This window comes from Engystomops pustulosus, chromosome 6, assembly GCF_040894005.1.
Source record: "Engystomops pustulosus chromosome 6, aEngPut4.maternal, whole genome shotgun sequence".
In the NCBI taxonomy this organism is placed as follows: domain Eukaryota; kingdom Metazoa; phylum Chordata; class Amphibia; order Anura; family Leptodactylidae; genus Engystomops; species Engystomops pustulosus.
Window position 1 is genome coordinate 141,175,148 of NC_092416.1, and position 18,167 is coordinate 141,193,314.

The 18,167-nt window shown below is 41.8% G+C and overlaps 1 protein-coding gene across 1 annotated transcript in view; it reads left to right on the plus strand.

Annotated features, from left to right (window-relative positions):
- The window catches only part of KRT222 (keratin 222), a 31,097-nt gene extending 17,749 nt beyond the window's left edge, over window positions 1–13,348 (plus strand). Inside the window, exons 6-11 of the mRNA XM_072111418.1 lie at window positions 1,171–1,341; window positions 4,004–4,135; window positions 4,799–5,019; window positions 7,599–7,669; window positions 8,176–8,293; window positions 9,750–13,348. Coding sequence (XP_071967519.1) covers window positions 1,171–1,341; window positions 4,004–4,135; window positions 4,799–5,019; window positions 7,599–7,669; window positions 8,176–8,293; window positions 9,750–9,963 — 927 coding nt within the window. The 3' untranslated portion in view covers window positions 9,964–13,348. The remainder of the gene's footprint in view (window positions 1–1,170; window positions 1,342–4,003; window positions 4,136–4,798; window positions 5,020–7,598; window positions 7,670–8,175; window positions 8,294–9,749) is intronic.
- The last annotated feature ends 4,819 nt before the right edge of the window (window positions 13,349–18,167 follow it).

Sequence of the window (18,167 nt, forward strand, 5' to 3'; positions counted from 1 at the left end):
ATTCTAGAGTATAGAAGGAGATTTTAAATATACTGCTTTTTTTGCTTTCTTTGAGCCCTCTTTATACACCCCTTCTACATTTGCCGGTCGTGAAGGGGTTAAATCTGCAGCCTGCTCATTTAGTTAACAGATTTTCACTATGGTTTTCGGCCTTTGCAACATCTGAAATCTGCGGCAGACCTGCGTTTCTGCTGCATCGTTTCTTCGCTAGATTAAAATCTGCAGCGTTCCAATGTTGTGGGAACATCCGTGGGTTTCATGGCGACACCGGCCACAATCCTGCGGCACACGGTACTGAAGCAATCATCAATGATAGCGCAGGGAAGTCAATCACATTGGTGGCTTACAAGATCTATGGGCCGTTTCACAATGAGTACACACATTTCACGCCTGATGGATTATTGCCGTTCATCGTCTGACTTCACTTTCATTAGTTCCAACTATTTCAGTGCAATCCTCAGTCCTGCTTTTGATTTTTGCATCTATAAACCTAAAAATGAATACACACCATGAAGCATCATTACTATAAATGCGAAAAAATCCCTGGTAAAATTTAAAAATATAATTTTTTTCCCCTTTATGTAAAAGCCCATTTTAAATTACAAGCAATATGGCCACCGTCACAGCTATCACAGGGCTTGTCATCCAGCTTTCCTTGTATCCTGATCAACAGCGAAGCATCGCTGGATGGCAGTCAGCTGGCAGTCATCCCTGTATAAGGAGCCATACTGGTTGTCATCCAGCTTTCCTTGTATCCTGATCAACAGCGAAGCAACGCTGGATAGCAGCCAGCTGGGAGTCATCACTGTATAAGGAGCCATACTGGTTGTCATCCAGCTTTCCTTGTATCCTGATCAACAGCGAAGCAACGCTGGATAGCAGCCAGCTGGGAGTCATCACTGTATAAGGAGCCATACTGGTTGTCATCCAGCTTTCCTTGTATCCTGATCAACAGCGAAGCATCGCTGGATAGCAGCCAGCTGGGAGTCATCACTGTATAAGGAGCCATACTGCTTGTCACCCAGCTTTCCCAGAAGTGAAGGACGATTGAAGGATTTATATTTAGTAGAATTACTTTTTTTTGTGCGGATGATTCTAGTATTTCATTCTTTCCTAACTTTCTCCATGTCTCCTTCCCTCCCTCTCCTTCTTCCCCCTCTCCCACTGCAGAAAGTCCAGGCTGTGCAGCAGATACAACATCCCTCCGATGATATTCAGTTTGCTACGGTGGAGGATGGGAGCAGGATGGAACTGTCCCAGCTCCTCAGTGAGATCAGGACACACTATGAAGCTCTCATCAGCACAAGTCACATCGCCGCCGACCTTCCAGCCAGGAGCCAGGTAGGTGCATTACACAGGCAGGCGGGTGAGCAGGCAGGCACCTTCCCAGAATAGGGATGCAGAGTCATCCCCTGACTGACTCAGCCTCTGCTGGTCCTGTGACTCCTGTAATGCAGGGGATGCTGGGGAGGGAGTGCACTGCAGATAAATTCCAACTATTATATATACCGTATGTGTGTGTATGCAGATATTAACCAGCACCCACAATGCTTTGCAGGATTTGATGATCGATAGAATTACCCATCATATCAATGGAAGGGCCTTGATGTTCGGATGTGCAGACCTATTAAGAATATGACATCAAACTTCAGGAATAGCCATACATTTCCCTAGGGGCACTTATAACCCATTGTTGTATATAGATATAAATATAAACTTCTGAGCACAGCATCTATGGATCACACCGTAGAGGAAAAAAATATTAACCCTGTATAGGACACTTGTAAAGTTATAGGGAAACTTCCTTTATCATGACTGATTAGGTGGTTTTTATCCTCTGCGTTTCCACTGCTGACTTTGGCGCAAACCCTCACAATTGTCTCACAAGGGTCTCATAATTACCTCTTGTGAGAGTTGAGACAGACCCCTTGATGATGGTAAACTTATCACTGGTTGTTCCACTACTGGTACTGATACACATAACTTGAGGTGGTGCATCCGGGCCCAAGAGACTTAAAGGGAACCTGTCACCATAATTTACCCCATTAAACTACTAGCAACCTGGGTTATGGAATGTGTTTTCTAGAATTCCCTCTTCTAAGTGAAATATCACCCTTTTACCTCTCCTCCAAAGTTATGTGAGAATGAGCAGAGCCATATTTTGCCTGAGATGAGTCAAGTTTAGAGGCTGCAGGGGGAGCGTCACTTCAGATGCCCCTATCTTCTGTTCTATAGACACATACATACATCGGTGTCATATTAGGGGATAAGACACCAGCTGCGGAACAGGAGATACAGACAGTTAAAGTGAGAATTGGATTTTTATATGCAGCTTGAATTTCCAATAGGTCTTTAGCTGCCTGTATCTCACAGAACCATGAGATATGAAAGATGAGATTCTTATCTTTAATATGACACCTGCATGTTTACAGGTAATATAGAACTGAAGTTATTGGTGTCTAAAGTGACACTACCTTTGCGGCCTTTAAAATTGACTCACCTCACGCAAATATGACTCATCATTGCTCATTTTGACATGACTTTGGAGGAAATTTTGTATAGTTAGATGAGTGAGATTTTACACAAAAGAGAGGATTCTAGAATGGACATTTTTACCCCTCCTAAGGGAGCTAGTAATTTAATGCAGTAAAAACTGTTAACTGTTTCCCTTGAAGAAGCCCGGAAGGTATATGTTCCCTATATAAGCGAAAAGCGCCATAGATGATATATTATGAGGGAAGGGGGGCTGGTACATAATTTTGCATTGGGACAGCTTTACAATACACCTTGGCTGCAATCTCTGAGCGAACCTGGCATCTTAAAAACATTTATGCTGCTTACAGTGCAACCGTAAGTGACAGTGACCTGTGACTACCAATTACCCAGAATGTGCATTGTGGGACAACAACAGTCTAAATACATTTTAAAAGGGTGAATGAAAAAATAATAGGCCCTCATTAGTCCTACCTACCTAAAGATGCACTTGTCCTCTTCTATCCACTTGTATAGTATTCATAGGTAAACTGTCAGCAGTTTTGTCTATATAAAGCTGTAGACAGTGTTAGAAAGCAGCCATGGTGATGTGTGTCATGATACCTTTGTGGATGTTGTTAGTAGCAGCAGGACTGTGAAAAATGCACTGTGGGACACTAGAATGTGAGATGTCTTCAATGGACTGCTACATTGTAGAGATCTAGAGATGTTGTGCAATGTTGATATCCCAAAGAGACATCTCCACGGCTGCTACCTAACACTACCTAGCCTTGTAAAATGCTGACAGATTCCCTTTAACCTCATTATAAAGGGAGTGGAGTTATATTCAATCTGTCATATACATCCATATAACACGCTTTAAAAGCCATATTGTGCAGTATGTGACATAGGACTAATGCCAGAAGTTCTGTGAATTGTCACATTGGATATGGGGAACAAAATGTATAGAATTTCTCTTAATGACCCTGAGTCATCAATACTGGAGGATTTGATGCAGAAGGGACGAGATCTAATATCAGTTCAGGGATATTTTCACGCTTGACTTTACTAATATAGTCACCTTAAAAAAACTTCCCTACCCCATCCTTCTTTGTCTTTGAGCTGTCACTAAAGAGTCAAACACTTTTGTCCTCTTTATTCTTAATAAATAGATGAAATCTTGTGTATGTGAAATATATCTGGACTACACAACCAGTATGGTGGCCTGTAAAACTTCCATGTTATGTATTGTTTTTTGACTGGGCTCAGATGTCCTGATTTTCTCAGCATAACATTTGGTAACTAAACTTTGAGAAAGCTGCATAATCGCCCAAAGGAAACCAAAACACAAAGCTCGGAGTATTGTCAGAGCTGCTGCATGTGTAAAAGTGGAAACCTTGTGGAGAAGCAGTGACTAAAAGTGTCATCCGTCACTGTCCAATTTTCCTTGTCAGTCTACATTGGTTATCGTTTGACCTATTGTGCTCACAGATTAGATACATTATGATCCTGTCACTTCATTTTCATCCAGCTGGAAGAAGAAGAAACCCGGCAGAAAATGCAGAGAGATGAGGAGGAACTGAAGGCAGCCCGCGCCAGTCTTTATGAAGCTAGAAAGCAATGGAAAACCCTGCAGGCTGAAATTGAGTCTCTCCAAGCAATGGTAAGTTTTCCCCAAATAATACTTCCTAAAGAATCAGAGTTTCAGACCATTTTTGTAGCTTTTGACTATTCTATTGCCTTATGATTTTGTACCTCGGCACCATCTTGAATTTGGCTTGGTTTGCTTGACTTTGCATTTTGTCTGTATGTTTTTCTTCATTGCTTGTCCTTCTGTTCTTGCAGAAAGCCAAGGTAGGGACTACGATCCAGTTGTTGCCTGCGTTATTTAGAACAGGGTTGGCAAGTAGGCTAGGACAGAGGTTGTGGGATGCACATGGTTCGCATTTCTCACAGTCTTGACAGCTACAATAAATGTATTGTCACATAGAGTAAATGTTGCCAGGGACAATAACACAGAAGCACCATGTGGTGGCGCATGCGTCTGTTATACCAATACCAACAATAGCTGGTCCAAAATAAACTGGTCACCCAGGCTAATTGGTTATGGCTGCAATTCCAAGACCAACTCTACTCAAACTACCAGTATTAGGAAGCACTGCTGCAGGTTGGTTATAATAATCCATCCATGGACCCCACCTACTTACCATAAACAATTATATACTCTCAAGGAATATTTCTGTAAAATTCCATAACTTATCACAGACGGAAATTTTAGTTTCTAGAGAAATTCCTTTTAAATGAATAATTTATCATTGTTTCAAAGGAAAGAAGATTAAAGTTCACCCTACATGAAACGGAGCAGCAGCACCAGAAGCAGCTGGAGGCTCTGTCTGCAGTCATTGCGGATTTACAGCAGGAGCTGCAGGAGGTGAGAGAAGGCGTCCGGACACAGCTACAGAAGCACAAGACGCTCCTCAACACCAACATGAAGCTGGAACAGGAAATCTCAGCGTACCGCAGATTGCTGGAGGGGGAAGAGAACAGGTGCAACAATATAGATAAAGCCATTGCAGAGTCCTTATTAAAGGGATATTGCAATATGATGCTACTGATGAAGTCCACAAGCCAAAGAATGACAGAACATCCCATTTCCAAGTCACTGCATGTATTAAGTATTAAAGGGAACCTACCACCACATATCTACCTATAAAGGTAGATAGGGTGGTAGGTGGACCTATAGGACATGAGGATAGCCCTTTTAAGGGCTAATCCTCACATCCCTGCAAACTTTTATTCAGTATATATGTAAATTTCCGTACGCGGCTACTGGGGCGTGGAGTAGCCGGAGCTGAGGCCACACATCGCGGCTACTCCACTCCCCAGTAGCCTTTTTGTTCTGCCTACCAAAATCTTCGCCGCGCAGCTCGTCGTAGCTGCGCACCCTCGTCCAATGATCCTGCCGTGTGCGCATGCGTAGTGGCTCCGGGTTCGGATCAATGACCGCGCAGACACGGGCCCTCTGTTCTGCGCATGCGCAGATGGAAGAATCGTCAGACAAGGGCGCGCAGCTACGACGAGCTGCGCACCGAAGATTTTGGTAGGCAGAACAAAGAGGCTACCGGGGTGTGGAGTAGCCATGATGTGTGGCCCGAGCTCCGGTTACTCCACACCCCAGTAGCCGCTTACGGAAATTTACATATATACTGAATAAAAGTTTGCTAAAGATTGCAGGGACGTGAGGATTAGCCCTTAAAAGGGCTATCCTCACGTTCTATAGGTCCACCTACCACCCTATCTACCTTTATAGGTAGATATGTGGTGGTAGGTTCCCTTTAAGGGCGTCCAATTTTTATTCACACACACATCAGTTACAGGACTAACAAATTCCCAAATGATACAGTTAGGCCATTGGGGGATATTTATCATATGATAGGTCCTCCGCTGCATTTTCTCAGCACAATACATCAAGAGGTTTCGACCTCTTCATGTATTGGGCAGGCTGCCGCTCAGCGTTTATTCTTAGAAATAAAGGCATCCGGAGACTTTTCACTGTTGTGAAGGTGGCGGATTGGGGCAAATAATCACAAGTGCTACCAATAAGCTGGCATTTGCAATTATTTCAGAGGTCCTGATAAATATGCCCTGTTGACTTGAATGGTCAATGGTGTAATGCTTCATTTCTCCTGTGGTGGCACTGCAGGAGAACTAAACACAGGGTGATGCCACACATGGTGTTTCGAACCCGTTTTTGGTCCATTTTTAAGAAGTTCGTCCAAAGATAATTGGTAAAATCTGTCAAAAAAGGATGCATTTTCAACCCATGCGTTTTTAACGAACTGCGTGAACATGGGTTCAAAACGCCATGTGTGGCATCATCCTTAATGCCAGGTTTCCCCGCAGATTAATGGAGATCACTGGGTACCCCAGAAGCTTCAATACTGTTATATCATCAAGAGACCCTATAAAACTTTTCATCCCACCCTTCTCCATAGGAAGCTAGGTCGTGGTGCGATGATACCCTGTATGCTGATCACACTGTGACCAGGTGTAATAGACTTCTATTGGGACTATGATGTGGCCATAATTTGTGTATCCAGATCACAGCCCCTTATAGGGTAGTGTCCCTGGGGCCTAATTTGTAATGATTGTACACTGTGGACGACCCCTATAATTTCACTATTCAAAACTATGAACATATTATGGAACAGTGTGACAATGATCACTATATTAAGCTATATTCACATGCCGTTTTATTCCCTCCATTATAAAGATGTCAGATGGATTCCTGATGTATCCTTACAAAGGAGAGCTACAATGTATCCCACTGTATGCTCAAACAGTGGGATATGTTCTCTAGTTCAGCCCCATGGAGCAAACATGAGCAGCAGTCGCTGATTCTCTGCTGTTGATATTTTGATGTCTCCCAAGTGATGTAAATGTCCAATTGTATGTTCAGCGGAGGCCAGGGTTAGATTCATTACAGTCACACCCATCCCCTATAGGACATTATGGCCTCTGCGATATTATCATATAATATATATATCAAGCCTCTGGGCCTTTTTATCATGCAGTGTTTCCCACAGTATACAAGGTATACTGATAAGAAGCCAGTCCCAATAAACACACTAAACATGTCCAAAGGATGTCAACTCAGCCTAAGGCCGGCGGCACATGTGGCGTTTTGAACCCGTTTTTGGGCCGTTTACAAGCAGTCTGTTAAAACGGCCCAAAAACAGGTTCAAAACGCCACCTGTGCCGCCGGCCTTAGTGTGATGCCACACATGGCTTTTTTGGTCCGTTTTTAAGCATGCTTTTTCAGTCCGTTTAAAATCGCATCCTCTTTTGACCGTTTTTGTCAGTTTTTCCCATTTATCTTAATAGATAAACAGGTTGTATGCAGCCAAACGCATGGTAAACGGTCACAAATGATCAAAAACGGATGCGTTTTTTAACGGACTGAAAACACAAGCTTAATAGTGGACCAAAAACGCCATGCGTAGCATCACAATGAGTAACAGCTACAAAGAGTAAAATACCAAACATAATGTACATAATAAAAAAAACAAAAATGTTATAATTTATTAATAGGTTAATTATCAGGACCAACTTTTTTCTGTCTGTAGGTTATATGGTACTAGCCAACTTCAGGAATCCAAATCATCCTCAAGCAAAATAGGTTTTATCCTACCCACAGGTAAGTGTCAGGGAGGTGCAATGCATGCCGCAGAATTGCCTACAGCTATCTCCCAGAGATTTCCACTGCAGGTTTAGAAACCGCAGCATGTTATTTATTGCTTTTATTGATAATCAATATTTACGATAGGTCATCAATATCAGACTATTACCTTCAGTGATCAACAGTAGTGGAGCTCTCTAACTCAATGAACCACTAAATGCAGAGTAACCTTTATTTTCTGCAGCACGGACAATGTGGTTGCCATAATAAAGTTGCACTCTCCTTTAGTAATTGCCCTGTTACCGTGTTAATATAATGACGGATGGGGGATAATTGCTTGAACAGTGGGTGTCCAAACAATAATTCTTTCCACTTCAGTGTCAATTTCCTATTGAGATTTGAATGGCGCAGTATTGTGCATGAGCGACCGTCATTACATTGAGATATCAAGCGATGTCCTTTCTATTCAGTTACATTTTCTCACCACTGTATAAATTCACTAACCACAAATGTGTGATTATTAGGACCCATGGAAAAGCGATCAAAGGTGTTCAGGGAATCTCCAGAACAGCAAGAGAATAACCAAGCCATATTTAATGGAAATATTGCAGAAGAGGGAGCAGCAGCCACAGGCACTGTGCAGTAAGTAAAGCATCCTAAGGGGTTGTCCTATTTTGGAAAATAAATGTTATTGTTACATAATGAAAAGTTAAAAATTTTCCAATATGCTTTCTATATCAATTCCTTATGGTTTTCTAGATCTCTGCTTGCTTGAGGGCGCATTCACACGATGTAATGTGTTGTGTGTTGCATTGTGTTTTTGATGCATTCCACTGGCTTCAGCCTTGATTACCGCATCTGCTAAAACGCAACATACAACGTGACGCAACCCATCGTGTGAATGCGCCCTTATTGTTAATTTTCAGTTGACAGAAATCTGACCATGGTCATACAGGTGCATCGCTAATTGTATTACATTTATATTACACAGCTCTGATTACTCTCTATAAGACTAATGAGCCGTGCACCTGTGTGACCATGGTCAGATTTCTGTCCATTGGAAGTAACATATGAGAACATACGTAGAAGCTTCCTATAGAATGACAGCAAGCAGAGATCTAGAAAACCATGAGGAATTGATACAGTAAGTATATTGGAAAATTGCAAAGCATTTCATCACACAAACAATTACATTTATTTGCTAAAATGGGAATACCCCTTTAACAGCCAGAAAAAACTAAGGGCAAATCAGCAGTGTGGATGACACAGGGCTGCACTTTAAGGAAACCTATCAGCAGAAATTTACCAGTATGCTGTCAAGCAGATTTATACTTCATTGATTTATTCTTTCATGGTTTAGTGTGGTCATCATACAGAAAATACAGAAATTTATCAGCATTGTCTGTGGCAAAACTGTTCTAGTTGGCCATGGAAACCAATCAGAGCTCAGCTTTAATTTTATAAACTGCTGTAGGAAAATGAAAGCTGAGCTCTGATTGGTTGCCATGGGCAACTAGAGAAGTACTGTTGTCAGAAACCTCTACAGAGTTTTGTACTGAAGTAAAATTTGACTGAACCCGCTTGTATGTATTTGATGTCCAGAATCATTACTAACCGGCTCTCATGAAGGCTAGTATGTGATGTCAATTGCAGCAGAAGGGGTTGTTTTTAGGTGGGGAGAGCTTGACATTAGTGCTGAGCTCTTTTTCTCCATGACTTTATACAACCAAATTAAATCTGAGGCTGCAGTCACGCATGGCGGTTAACACATGAGTTTCAAAATGCACTGCTACAGCTGAAGAGAGATTTTCCTAATTAAACAGCGGTTAACATTTGCGTTTACAAAGCACAACCGTTAACACAATGGTAACACGTGTTAACATTTAGCTAACACATCCATTTGCTCACTCGATGTTAATGCATTTGTTAACATACAATCTGGAGTATGAACATTTTTATTAGGATTTCCAACTCAACTAAAGATTTTTCCAATACAAAATACATTCCACTTTTACGTACCCTTATGTCACAACTTTCAAGATATGCAATGTCATTGTCCTTCTGTTCCATAGTATAATAAACTCATATTGCTTCGCAGGACAGAGAAAGTGGATGAAATGATCAGACAGTGGGAAGGTTCCTTCTTCAAGGATAATCCTAAACTGAGAAAGAAATCTGTGTCCTTAAGATTTGACCTCCACCTGGCAGCTGCGGAGGAGGCAAGTCCCCAGGACAAAAAGGACAATTTACCGGACATAGAGGTTCGGTTAATCATGAGACGCTCGTGTAGCATTCCTACCATGAGTCCCTGACCTCACCACTACCGATCCCAAAAAAAATAAGGTGGGCAGCTAAAATGATACATAACAACATAGTAATATGACTAACAATATTAGGATGATGGGTTGTGTTGGATCTAGTAGGAGAAACAAATACACATTCTTCATGCGAGTATTGAATTCCGAATCAGTTGTATGTATAATTATTTATTTTTGCTCTTTCAACCATCAATAAGACATATTTTCTCTGCATGCACCAAATATGTATAATTTTTTGCTTCCATTTCCAAAGCACTGAATACACTCCACAGGGCACATGTATCATAGTTTTTCGGCTGCCACTTTTTCAGGTTTCCTGAAGGTGGCCTACTAATTCATTGGCCTAATCAATTGGCCTAACAAACCACAACCGGTACGTTGTCAAGCAGCTAAGCAGGTTCTATATCATGTTTCTTTCATGGCCCAGGGTAGTGGCATAATCCAGAAAATCAACTTTGAAGTGAGATGTAAGTTAGATGTATAAAGTCAGGAAGGTGGAGATTTTACCATTGAAGTTAAACTCTCCCTGCCTCTGAACACCCCCTCCCTTATGTGAATAATATAATGCGTTGGAAATCTGATCAATGATGTCCCTGGACGCAGGACCATCAATTACAGTGAAGGGGGCGTTCTAAGGCAGGAAAAGCTTGACTTCAGTGTTAAACTCTCCGCCTCCTTGACTTCATTAAACCAATTTACATCTCACTTCGAAGTTGATATTCTGGATGATACAACCACACCAGGCCATGAAAGAAACATCATCTAGACGTTTTTCCCCTTTGTGATACATGTGATGAGTTGCCTGGTTAGTCTCACTTTTGCGACTTTTTGTGGTGTGTGACTTTTTAGTCCCAAATAGTCGCTTCCAAAAGTTAGGGGACTTGGGACTAGCATGCTCTGTATTGGGAGTTATTAGGCGCAAGAATGGGACATTTTTCAGAGCCCAAAAGTTGCACAAGTTGAACAAACATCTGGGCTACAAAGATAAATACGGCAACACTGCATTACATCCTTGAGGCAACTAACTTAAGAATGCTGCTTGATTCTGCACCTAAAAAAGTCTCAAACTGCGAAAAGTCTCACAAAAAGTTGCACAAAGAAAAAGAAGGCAATAGGAGTGATATATGTCCCTCCATGATTTCTACCTTTTATTATCACTAGGGCAGCACGTGCCATGAAATTCATTGATAGGGATTTGTATACTAACTTAACACTGAGTCTCACAGACTGCAAACTCCACCGTTATCAACTAATGCGGCAAGTTAGTCCACTGGAAATGCAATGTATCTTCTGCAGAATCTATCTACGCCTTACCGTAGGTAACAGAAGAGGGGACTACCTTCACTGCTGAACCCTATAGCGTTTTCTATAGTTGCTACCCTGCTAGGACCACCATCAATCTTTTTTTATTGAAAGGGGTACTATAGGGCACATGTATTATAGTTTTTTGGCTGCCCCTTTTTCAAGTTTCCTGAAGCTGGCCTAATTAATCATTGCACATCTGCACTAAATCCTTGGTACGCTGCTTGATTTTGCACCTAAAAAGTTGCAAACGGCAAGAATGGCCAAGTAAAGTGTGATAAATGAATGAATTGAAATAAGGAACACAGGAGGAGATCACTTATCCTCATAATCGATGAAAACTGTACAGCTCTACCACCAGTATAACTTATCTTAGCAGAGCAGCTCCTGCAGCGCTCTGGTCTGTGTTATGGTGCAGATGTCATGTGACCTCTGCAGACGATCAGTGGCTGAGCCACCATTACCATAACATAGACTAGGAACCCTGAACGGGGTGCAGTGGCGGATTCCTTGGGATAATTTTAAAAATATATATATATCAAATTATAAAAATGCAGGTAGAGATTTGGCTGCAGTGTGTCACTGGTTGCGTGTAGCAGGCCTGTCCCATGTGTTAAATTGACATTTTTATTGAGAGGTGGTACAAATAAGTTTTTCAGGATGAGAAAAGGAAAACTATGCCTTCATTTCTCCTTAAATTGGGCAGCTCCCTCTACATCCAACTGTCCAACTTTCAGAACAGTTGGACTTGGGATAATAGTAAGTTATCCCAGTAAGTCTCTTCTAGGTATTTTTACAAAATATCATACACATACATCTATACTGTTCAAGTTTTATTTCTCTTTTTTGGAGGGGGTAATAGGTGTGCTTTTGCTATACAACTTTTATATTTAATGGGAGTTTACAAGCAGATTTGACCATACAAAGCTGCAGACCGTGTTGCATAATGGTCTTGCGAAAGTGTAATAGTCTGTAAAGCCAGATCACAAAGGGGCTAGGGTAGCCCTTCAGGCTCATTAGCAATATTTTCCTAGTTGATTTCAGAAGGAAGGAGGTCTTGGATAACAAATATAAGAACATTATCACAGTCATGGTACCTGCATCTATGTGTAAGTGCCCCTGGTTTATCATTGTGGATTTCCTTCCATTTATGAGCCATAATGAAACTTATTTTATTGCGGCAGTGTACAAACTGTGACGATTCAGCTTCAAAACACAAGCCTTTTTGAAACTTGCATGGTGCTGAGGGGAGAGCAAAAGTGAAGAAGTGGGATGCACATGTTATCATAACGCACATCCGTGTTTCAGTATGGCGCCATACAGAAGCTCGCACCATGCAAGTTCCACAAAGGCATGCATTTTGAAGCTGAAACGTCACCGTTTGTACACTGCCGCAATAAAATATGTTTCATTAACTCTTGAGTTAATGAAACACTTGAGTGCCTGGATCCATTTTGATTCCAACATGTGGGGCAGGAACCTTTCCAGAGTGTATTGAGGAGTGTGTCATCAGGACTATTAAATGTTCTTAGTCCTGTTTTAATTTGCACATCTCAGCCGTATGACTCACAGTCTCACAGTCTAGCCGTGCAATCCATCTACCGGTATATAACTAATACACACCTAATGTACTTCCACATTAAATGAGATATTATCATTTATAGAGCTCCATTAATTCCACGGTGCTGTACAATCAGTAAGGGGCTTCACATTACATTAAGACAAGAACAAAGGCAAAAACTACAGAGAATTGGAACAAGTTAGTGGAGGACCCTGCGTGTGAGGACTCTATATGGGAGGATAGAAGGAGAAACAAGGTGAGGGAGTAGAGCAATGTAAGTTTCCAGGGATGATTCCAAACTGGTAAAGGGGTGCGATGGGGAGGGGGTACTAAAGAATCTCCAGACTTTGTCTCCATATCTATCTGCTGTATATTGTTTTTCCCTCTGGACAGCTTTTTTCATGTTTTTATATATCCATCACCCTATCCGCCCTTCATGTACTGACTTTCTTGTGGGTATATTATGGGATTATACAAACATCAGAGAGGAGGACTGCAGTGTAAAGCATGGTGGGGGGAAATAATGAAGGTTTCAGCCTCTGATGAGATTGTATGAGAATTGGGATCACCTCAGGCACCATTTAGACTTGTGACCCAGTGCAGAAGAAGGCAGTGACGTAGAACTTTTAAGACCACAATAGGACATCCGGAGCTCATGAGAGCCTCATTAAAACAATAAGGTTATAATTTTGTTGATGCTGATGATTACTTTCTTCCTAATGAGGCAATTAACCAGAACATTATTCATAAGTACATGTTATATTTCCATTTCATTGTGTTGCCTATTATGACACATTTCTTATTAAGTGCGTATGCTATCCATTCACGCCCTTACTATTCATAGTGTATTTATAGCTATACATTTATGGCATTTTTCAGCTTCTGAAAAAGAAAACCAAAGTAATTTATACATTTCCTGTGTATAGGATTTCTTCAGGGAAGTTTTATATATAATTACACACATAATAAAGTACCGGTAGTTTACCTATTTTACTCCCCCTTCTTGCAGTTAAAGGAGCGCATCTTCGGCTCGCAGCTCCGCGTAGCTGCGTGCCCTCGTCCGGCGATCCTGCCGTCTGCGCATGCGCAGAAGAGCAGGCCCGCGCCTGCGCGGTCACAACTCCGAAACAGGCGCGGGCCTGCTCTTCTGCGCATGCGCAGACGGCAGGATCGCCGGACGAGGGCGCGCAGCTACGCGGAGCTGCGCGCCGAAGATGGGTGAGTAGGAGGGGTAAAGTGGCTACCGGGGCGTGGAGTAGCCGCCTCGTGTAATCTCATATGCAGCTACTCCACGCCCCGGTAGCCGCATAAGTAAATTTGAATAAATATCAAATTAAAGTTATCAAAAAAGTGCAGGGACGTGAGGATTAGCCCTTAAAAGGGCTATCCTCACGTCCCATTGATCCACCTACCACCCAATCTACCTTTATAGGTAGATTTGTGGTGGTAGGTTCCCTTTAAACAGAACTGTCATAGTAGTTGCTCGCCACATGCGGGAATACATGGCAGGAATCAGAGATGAGAGATCCCTAGTACTGTCGTTTTGCTGTTCCCTGTCTATCCCCTGACATTTCTTATCTGAGCTGCCGATTCATGCTGTGTACTGTGGAAGATGTGCTCTGTTATATACATATTAGGCTGTAAGATGTGCAGCATAAAATATATATAATGGTGCACATCCTCCATCCTTTAGTGTGTCTGGTTAGATACCAGGCCCCCTGACACTGTGGGCCCCATAGCAGCTGCTATGTCTGCTACCGCTGTAGTTACACACCTGATCATCACCCATCAATTCAATTAAAAAAGAAAAGCTATGTTACCAGCATCAATGATCTCTGGAAGGAGGACCTACAGGTGTTGAGTTCTGGGTGTTATGAAAACTTAGTAAAGAGTAAAGGAGATCAGGAGAACACATTTACGACTAAATATGATGATCAATGATTGGCTCAGACTGTCTTTGAATGTCCATACACTATGAAAAAACTTTGGGGTGGCGTAAAGGGAAGTAGGTTATTGGGGATGTTCCTATAGTGGTCCCATTGTAGCAGAAGACAATGTAATGTAACGACCTCTACTCTGCATGTAATAGGTGTTTTAATAAGAAGATACATTTCTGATATTGCAACTCATTATGCAAAAGCGAACTGCTTACTAGTACTGTAATACAATATATGTCTGCTATATGCACTGCTGGAGTATATGCTTCTCAATGTCTTCATCTAATAAGGGCTGCTTCTTAGTTCTACCTTACAGCAATTCCAAGCTTACTGAATGTAAATGCCTCAAAGATTGTTATTATTATATTAATGTATGGCTTCACGGCTAGCAGCACTAATAGAAACTAGCGGTGGGTTACAATGGGGGAAGTGATGCAGAATTGTGAAAAAGTGGAGGTATTATTGATATGTGGTGATAATGTGTGGATGACAATGGACAATTTTAAATAAATTTGTTGGTTTTTCATCAGAATGACTCTGTGTTTCTATTCATATCCATCTGATCAATGCCCAGGTACCAAGGAGATATGACATTCCTGGTGACATGGTTACCTCTAAAGGGGTTTTCCCACAAATTAAAGTTAGGCCCTATCCACGGGATACGGCCTAATTTGCTGATCAGTGGGGGGCTCAGTGCTGAGACCCCCACAGATCACAAAAACAAAGGGTTCGCACGTACCTCCGTCGGACCCCTAGTCGCTCCGTCAGACTAATGGAACAGATGCCGTAAATTGCCAAGCCCTGGGCTCGGCAATCTCCGTCAGCTCCATAGAGATTAATGGAGCACAGCGGTCATGCGTGGCAATCTGCTGCATTAGTCTTAGGGAGTGACGAGGAGTCTGACGGACCCCTAGTTTTCATGATCTGTGGGGATCTCAGCACTGAGACCCCCACTGATCATCAAGTTAGGCCCTAACCTGTGGATTGGGCCTAGCTTGTGTTTGTGGGGAAACCCCTTTAAAGTAAGTACTTATGAAACCAAGTGAATGTAAGAAAGTATAGAAATGTAAACAATATCACTACAAACCACCATGGAAGCTGCCAATCTGAATGAGCCTTGTGCCATAGAAGGCACATAGATGTGTCATGAAAGGGAAATACATGTAAATAACACCAGCTATAGCATAGTCCAGGAGCTGAAACAACAACTAAAGTCCTAAGAGAAGAAATTTCCTATAGGTTGAGAAATCAACTTATACAAGCTAAGGGAACCCCTTACTTTACTTTCTGATTGAAATGCCAATGAATAATACAATCATAACACTCTTGTAAATACTGCTATAAAATACAAATAATTACAAATCATAAGTTTCATGAAATATAAAATGGCAACTGTATCACACATTCAGTTCTTTGAGCCAAGCCACAAGTGAATCAAAGAGAAAAAGTAAGTATAAAAAAACACCTTTTTTATATTTTTGTATAAATCCTTGTATTTAGAAATATAGAAATATAGAAAGTTAGAAATATATCCCTCATATTTATATAAATGGATTTATAAAAAGGTTTATACACCTCAAAATAGGCCTACAAACTGTGATTTAGTCATGGAGATGGTAATTGCGACTTCTCCGCCCCTTTGACACTGGTAATTGCGACTTCTCCGACCCTTTGACGCCAATTGGGTGGGGAGGGAGCAGAGCTGGCCTGTTAAGATCCATGCTATGAAGCAATTTTAAACCAGGGGCCACGGGTCTGCTGTTCTGTGCATGCGCAGATGGCAGGCTTCGTGGATGAGGGTGTACAGCTCCTCATAGCTGCATGCTGAAGATATCTGGTAGGAGGGTCAAAGAGGCTACTGGGGCGTGGAGTAGCTGAGCTGTGTAGCCTCATGTCCGGCTACTCCACGCCCCAATAGCCTCTTTAGAAAATCTGCATATTAGGGAAATAAAAGTTATAAAAAGATTGCAGGGACGTGAGGATTAGCCCTTAAAAGGGCTATCCTCACGTCCTATAGATACACCTAACACCCAATCTACCTTTATAGGTAGATCCGTGGTGGTAGGTCCCTCTTAATAATTTAACCATTTCTTTTTTTGAATATACACACACTTTTAACCATTCCACTTTACATAACACCAGATAACACCCTGTATGCCTGCCATATATAAGTGCATGTAGGCAGTGTTACCGCCACTGTGACAAAAGTAAATGAAAAACCGATATAAAAAAGGGAGAAAGAGAAAACCGATAAAAAAGAGGGTGAGTCTCTGCTGTTCAGATTATTTAAGCATGTGCTCACCACTTGTAGCACCCACGTTACTAGCCACACCCCCAACACATGTCCCTCTCATGCAAGAAGATAAGAGAGGGAACAACAATCTCCAATTAAAGGTTGACACACACTTTATTGTATTCGGGCTGCTAGCCACGTTTGAGTAGTCATTAGCCCAACGGCTATACACCTGAGGGTTATCAAGCATAAAACTAAAGAGGTATTATATGGAGGATGGCTCAAAACAATCGTCCAATAAGGACATCTATATCCATTAGTCACTAAAACTTAACTTTTATTTATGTAGTTAAAAAGTGGACCAACCAAAAGCAAAAAATGTTTAAAATTCTCAAACACTTCAAAAATCGCAGCTTCAGATAGTTTTGAAAGCGGGATAGTCGGGGACAGATCAGTCTAGGATTATGTCCCGCAACAGTGTGTACTTTGAGTTTTCTAATCGTGGTGATTGATTGTGGTTCTCACATATCACGAATGAGGTGACCACATGGTTAAACTCCAGCTTTAGAGGCTAAGGGACCCCATATCACACAACCTCATCACCTTCAGTACTCGCACCGCATGTAGTCAATATGAAAACACGTATCCTCTGACATTAAGACACACGTGGCGTTTTTAGGCCGTTTTTGGGCGTTTTCAGATCGTAAAAAACGCATGCGTTAAAAACCGCATCCGTTTTTTAAAAAGGCATGCGTTTTTTGTAAACGCATGCGTTTTTGTCAGTTTTTCCGAATTTGTGCAATTAAAAAAGGACAAAAACGCATGCGTTTTTAATGATCTGAAAACGCACTAACTAAAAACGGCCCAAAAACGGCCTAGAAACGGCCTAAGCGTGCTAAGGGGAGGAGGGGAAGGGGGGAAGGGAGTATTCCTTCACACTTGCCCTAACGTCTAAGCACTGAATACAAATACACAATCACACGTCTAATAGATCAGCCATTTTGAACTGTTGAATCTAAAAACATTCACACAGTAGCCCCCCTGACATGTTTCACCACGTGGAGTGGCGTCCTCAGGGGTACCGGGGCTATAATGCGGCACATTGCGTGGAAGTCTATCCTTTATAAACTCTTTGATCTGACGTGGTGACGGGGGCAGTGCCCAC